The following is a 6,609-nucleotide window of genomic DNA, read 5'->3' as shown; positions in this document are numbered from 1 at the left end:
GAAAGATTAACAGAAAGGAATTAGTGCTGACCGTCACCAGACATGCTGGGATGGTGGAAGGCAGAGAGAAGGATGATGATGCTGTAAGTCAGCTGTGGGCTCAATGGAAATGTAATAGAAAGAACAGCTCAGTACCTCAGATGGCTGCATGAGGCTGGAGGGGGAAAAAGCAAAGGTACATGAGATTGCACCCGGATGCAAGGAGTCAAATACATGTTGGTAGCATCAAAAATCCCTGGAGAGCATGTGTTTTTATGAAGAAAAAAAAAAAAAAGAACCGTTTACCTTTGGGATACCAACAATTCTTGCTGATGCTGTCTCTAACCTCCCTTCATATACTTGTTTCCCACAGGTCTGGCAGGTCAGACACCTGTGGAACAGGCATTAGCTGATGCTGTTGTGGACACCATAGATGATTTCATGACGCTGTTCCCCTGGGCAGAGAAAAACCAGGACACGAGAGTAAGACAACCACTAATTTAAGCAAAGATATCACATAAGCCATGACTCTGTGCTTGAGCATGTCCTTTGGAGAAACTGCTGTGTGTCAACCCCTGGGTCCATCACCTCACCTCAGCAAAGCTGAGTTGGAGGAGCTCTGTGGTTCTTCCTTGAGGCTAGTCTAGCCAAGGCCACCTGCTCCCTCCCACCTCCTCCTCCATCAGATTTTTTTTCCACACTTGATGGAAATGATGAGGCTGTATCATGATCTGCCCCTCAGTACTTCACCTGGAATCAAGGATGCCATATGTGCACACATCAAACTGCTCTTCCAAGGGGAAAGACAGGACATTTCCACCCCAGCCAGCATGGTGCAATACCTGCATTGTGTCCAAACAGACTAAGCTCGAATCTTTTTCCTTCTCCTAACAGCAATATTAACAGCCCCACCCCATCTTCTTTCTGCACTTCTAAGGCATCTTGATTTCTTCTTAGTTTTTAATAAGTACCAGTCTTCAATAACAACAGCTGCCAGGGAAATATGCTTTTCAATTACCTGAGTGGTGTAAGACAGTGGGCACCTCTAAAGAGGGGAGGTAGCACATCCCTCCCTGTCACTGCAGGTGTGCTCTTCAGATTCCTGCAGCCCCACTTCAGTCCTCTGCAATGCTTCTCCAAATATGATGCTAGCCTAACATGCTGCTGTGGCTCCTCAGTGACAGAGTCATGGGCAAGTCCTACAGCATTTGGGCTGGGTTTGGGTTTTGGGTTTTTTTAGGGTTTTTTTTGCATCAGTCCAGTCCCTCTCACCAGACCCTGAAATGCAAGCATGCAGCTCTGCTGCTGGGGGAAGAGGGAGATGGATGAGTTAACTCCAGCATTACAATGGCTCCGTGCAGCTCTGACCCAAGCAGCTGACCTAACCTGTTTAGGAAACTGGTCACCGTCCAAGCTAGCTAGGCCCTGGCAGATGAACCTCAGGTGTAAAGGGTAGAGCCAGTTCCACGCACGCTGTGCCTCACCTAAAAAACCCACCGCGGAGGCCCGAAGGGTGCACTCATCGCTTGCAGTGAGCGTGGGAAAAACCCTTCCCAGATCTTCGTTCGCAAAGCCAAGCCATGAGTGTAACAACAGGGCTTGCCAGTGAGTACCTGCCATATACTCAGAGTTAACGTTTCAGATCAGCTAGGGTATTGTATGACAGAAACCACGCAGTACAAAATGTTGCCCAAAACCAGTAACAAATCATGAAACTATATGAAAGCAGTGTGAAATCTTGCAGGGGAAAACCTGAAGGTGTATTTGGAGGTTTTAGTATTCAAAAGTGTGAATTACTTAATTTCCTAGTGGTTTCCTCAAGTTTCCTAATTTGGGGAGGGGAGGTCGACTCATGGTTTTTAATTATTTAGGAACAGCCACGCTATTGCTGATGTGTTAGTGCAGAAGCAGCACTACTGCCACAGTACTGCTACAGTACTGCTACTTCCTTACAGGGAAAATCCCATGATAACGCTGCGTGTGTCCCAGCTCGTACTCCAGCACTTCTCCAAAATAATGACACAGATCATGCCAACAGTGATTAATTTAAAAGGGGAGAGAGTTCACGGGCAACCCTTATACGCTGGTACGCACGTATGCATGCAAGGGAGTGTTCTAGGGCCGAGGACGATCGAGAAACTTGCTGGGAATCTCTAACAGCTAATTTTCTCGCCACCAGCTGCTCTCCCTACCTCCTCCCAGGTCCACTGCCACCACCTTGTGGTGGAAGTGGCGTCCCACGGTCTCACAAGGCCCGATCTAAGGAATTTACACACGGTAAAGTCATAAAACATCCCCAGGTCTGACAAGTGATTACAGGCACACATGTCCCTCAGAGAAAGACGAAAGGACGTGTTACGCTGCCTAGCCAGTAGCAAAGAGAAAACCAAGCAGAGTGAAGGAAATAGAGGTAGAAGCTGACTATGGAAGCCCCCCTCTGTGCCGGGCCCAGACTCTGCCTTCACCCCACACCTCCCCCCAAAAAACAGCTGGTGTTGCAACAGCTTTATCATGCATCCCTGGAGAGGTGCAGGGTCGAGTCAAGTAGGTTGTGTCACTCTAGAAGGTGAATGCTGGTCATGTCCCCACCAGTATGGGTTAACTTGCATACTCCTGTAATTGGGCGAGGTCATGACTGTCACAATCACACAATAGTTTGTGGTCTTTTTTTCAGGGGGGCCAGAGGAACTTACCTAAAAAAAAGGAAATGCTACAGCATAGGGTACAAATATGAAATTTATGGAGTGCAAACTTCTGGTTATTACTTGCAGTCACCACATTCAGTTACTAAGCTCTTAACAGTCAGAACATGATGTCAAATCCTCTGACATATCTGCAGAAATACTGGTTTTATTTCAGCCTGCATTTTTGGGGATCATTTAGGCTGCTGCCTCCTCTACATTTATTCTTTTTTTCATTAACCTGAATTTCAAAGCTGCTGCAATAATCCTGTTCCTTTATAGCAGTACTTACTGTACCAAGCCTGAGTATGCTCCTCCAAAATCAGGCCAAATACATTAACTGCACAAACTCTGCCACATGGGCCAGACCATGGGTCACAACAGTCAATTGCTTCCATGCAGGTGAGAAAACAGAAAGTTTCCCTTTCTAAAGGAAACAATTAACTCTTTAAAAGCAGCCTTAAAACTCTGCTATGGAGAACAGCTAGCGGAGAACCACCACCATACACAGCCTCATCCATCATCCATTAACAAACACTAAGGCCCAAACCCTTCAATGCAGACTTCAGCCCTTAAAAACTTATTTTAACCACCTCAAATCTCATTGCTGCAGAGACAAAAAAGCAGAATAACCTGCTAACATAAAAGTTCAAAGACAAACCCAGCAAAAGCTCAAAACCAGGCTGGTTAGGAAAGATAACTGACCAGCATCTGACTGACAGCATGGAAAGACTGAGCTTAAGGGATTCTGGAAACTTGAGACCCCGTACACTAGAGAACATAGCATCCAGAAGAACACCCCCCCCCAAAAAAAAATGACCATGTGTCATTGGGACTCTAATTTATAAATGGATTCTTCTGAGAAGACCTGTGGCAGGGCTCCAGTCCTGCCATGGCTGGGTGACTGTTAGCAAAGATGAACGAGGATCATAGCGCCACACATCATGTCGGAGCATCCAGGAGCAATCAGGTGTTCATTAAGGGAGCAATGGGCTTAAGTCATGGGTCACTGAGCCGCAAATGCCATGTTTTGGGCATGCAACCCACTTCATGGGTAATTACCTCAGCTTCCCTAAATTCTGTAGTCCCCTTTGCACGTATCCAAATGACAATTACTTCTGCAGTTCTTTACTCACCTTAAATAATTGCCATGTGCTGTATTAATCCTGACTTGGATGTTAACGCATTCATTCTTCCAAAGCGAGCTGAGATTACTCTGAAGTTTTTGTTGGACAAAATGATTTCACTGTCACCTTTTACAGACTTCAGCTTCCTTTTCACAAGTAAGAAGCTCCCCAAAACTTGTTTTTGCTGACCACAGTCCTTACACATTGGTGGGCATCTTTGTGTTTCATTCTTCTCCCAGAAACGCGCATTTGACGATATCCTCACCAACAAAGCACCTGGGTTCCTGAAAGATTTGGATAGTTTCTTAGGAGATAACAACTGGCTGGTAGGAACATCTGTAAGTATAATTTTTGTTTCTCCCATTCCAGTCAGGTTCCAAGAAAAATAAAATCAGTGACTGTTGTTGAAGTTCTGGATTTCATCCAGATTTCATCTTGGGCCAGCCCAAGAAAACACTCTCCCCACTCTTTCAACTCTTTGTTTTTACCAACGCACAATTGGTCACTCCATTGCAAAGTAAAATTGTTTTCCATACGATTACAAAAGTGAGGCAAACCAGGGATGCGATCTGCATTTTCTAAACCAATTTAGAAAATATTTTGACACAAAACATTGGAAATGCCTTTCTACTAGTCCATACAGACAGGAGTTGTTCAGAAATCTCCTTATACACACCAATCAATGAACATAGTATGACAGTATGAAAAAAACTTCTGCAAATGTAATCCTCTTCTTTACCCAAACTGTTTGGAAACTAATTAAAATGCTTTTCTGCAGCACAGTTTCAGTAGGAAAGATTAATATTATAATGCAAGTAATGTTTGTAGCAAGGGCTTCATTTAACAAGCTTTTACCTAAGTCGTGCATTGCAACCTAATTACTAGCTCTGTAATCATAGGTTTGGGGTATTTTTTTAAAGCCTACACAAAACAGATCAGTTCGTGTTTCATTGTTGCAGTTTGCTGAGAATATTAGTAGTCCCAGTTTCTGAGATTACCGACTAAAATTAACTGCTTTCTCTCCCATTTCTGTCAGGTAACGTGGGCTGATTTCTACTGGGATGTGTGCAGTACAACACTTCTGACCTGTAAACCTGACCTGGCAGACAAATACCCCAGGCTTTTGGCTCTCCGAGACAGAGTGCAAGCACTTCCAGCTATTGCAGCCTGGATCGAGAAAAGACCGAAGACCATAATGTAGTTCAGCTGTTCAGACTGGAAAAAACAAATGCAAGCTTAGTTTTGAACATGACAAGTATCCTAAGTTATTAATTTTATAATAATTTGAATTAATTTCAGATGGGTATGCTACACCAAATGCAAACCTACCACTTGTATCCATTTACAGGAGAGAAGCTAAAAAGCTGAGTCAGTAGAGTAGAACCTGAGGGAGAGGTGTGATATCAACATTCCCCCCTCTACTAATAAAGTGCTTGATCAACCCAATTAATGTTCTGTGGGCTCTTAAAGGGAGAATAGACCTTCCGGGAAAGATGCAATACTTTGTTTATTGTAAACTTTCTATCTGGAGGAAAGGAGGCTAATTAACAGTGAGGATAAATGGGTGAGAGGAATGACACTAAGCAAAAAAGAAAAGAAAAAGAAGACCCACTTAGACAACAAACTTCAAGCTTCTCAAGCACCTTCTTTAGCCTCCTGAAGTTTTTGCTTTGCCACAGAAATAAAACAAAACAATCCCCAACCAAAACAAAAGGTTTATGTATGTGTGTATACATATATTTAAAGTGTGTGTGTGTATATGCCTCCATTTTTATATACACATAAGCATCTGAGTATATTTACATGTGTATACGGAAATGTTACACAGCTCTAGTTCCCCTAAAATACATTACTTTGATATACCCTAGTAAGAATGAAGGCTGTTCCTGCTAAGAAAGCCAGGGGCTTAGCAATACTGCCTACAAAATAGTCATCAATTTAAATCAAAAGAACAGAGCATCATTACACATGGTAATTCTCCCTCATTTTTTTCGGGAAGAAGTTCATTCAGTGTTTGCAGCTCTGAGTCTCTGACATCTTCCTCTACTCAGTTCTTCACAGCCAGCAGTCAATCCCCACCATGTAGATATTTCAGCTGGGGCAGTCTTCTTTCAAGCTGTTCATTGTCCTCATCAGAGCTACTATGCATGAAGGAGAAGAAAAACAAAAATTATTCTTGCTTACGAATGTTTTACTCTTCCAGAACACAACTGTAAAACAAAACCAACAGGATAACACAAAAAGTGTTTAGATGCCTTCAGTAACACTGAATCAGCTTGTACCCAAAGTAATATCTCCTATTCAGGACAAAATAAAGCATATGATTAAGCACAGTCTTCCGCTTGCAGTAAACACATTGCAACATAGCAAAGGAAAGAAGGAGGAACAGACAACGAGCAAGACCGTATTGTGCTTCGTATTGTGCTATAAAGGGTTACTTGCCAATTTAGCAATAACCATCTTAAGTTCTGCTTATTTTCCTGTCCACAATCGTTTTGTAAAAACAAACGGAACAAGCTAAAAATCTACTCCAATATAGCTTAAAATTAATAAAGCAAATGTTCTGTGTTTAAGCTTTCAAGTGCTGTTAAAAGGATTTCAGAGGGGCAAATGCACAAATGTGTGATGAATATGATACACATCATTCAACATAACTCCTCCCTCGTGTCTTCCCTAAAAAGATAGCTTAAGAGCTGGACTCTTCTTCCCTGGAAATCCAGCAAAGTTTACTCAGGGGTAGGTAAATCACAAATCAGTAAACCGAAACCTAACCTCTGTTTTTCAATTCAGTATTTCAATTTAGAACATCAGGTTGCACAGAA

At 42.8% G+C, this 6,609-nt stretch overlaps 1 protein-coding gene across 1 annotated transcript in view; it reads left to right on the top strand.

Annotated features, from left to right (window-relative positions):
- HPGDS (hematopoietic prostaglandin D synthase) overlaps nucleotides 1–4,988 on the top strand; it is an 18,993-nt gene extending 14,005 nt beyond the window's left edge. Inside the window, exons 3-5 of the mRNA XM_010145659.1 lie at nucleotides 353–462; nucleotides 4,027–4,125; nucleotides 4,824–4,988. Of these exons, the coding sequence (XP_010143961.1) occupies nucleotides 353–462; nucleotides 4,027–4,125; nucleotides 4,824–4,988 (374 nt within the window). The remainder of the gene's footprint in view (nucleotides 1–352; nucleotides 463–4,026; nucleotides 4,126–4,823) is intronic.
- The last annotated feature ends 1,621 nt before the right edge of the window (nucleotides 4,989–6,609 follow it).

The sequence above is a fragment of the Buceros rhinoceros genome, unplaced genomic scaffold, assembly GCF_000710305.1.
Source record: "Buceros rhinoceros silvestris isolate BGI_N320 unplaced genomic scaffold, ASM71030v1 scaffold4061, whole genome shotgun sequence".
Taxonomy (NCBI): Eukaryota; Metazoa; Chordata; class Aves; order Bucerotiformes; family Bucerotidae; genus Buceros; species Buceros rhinoceros.
The sequence above is the reverse complement of the archived record's forward strand: the minus strand, read 5'-3'. Positions and strand labels throughout refer to the sequence as shown.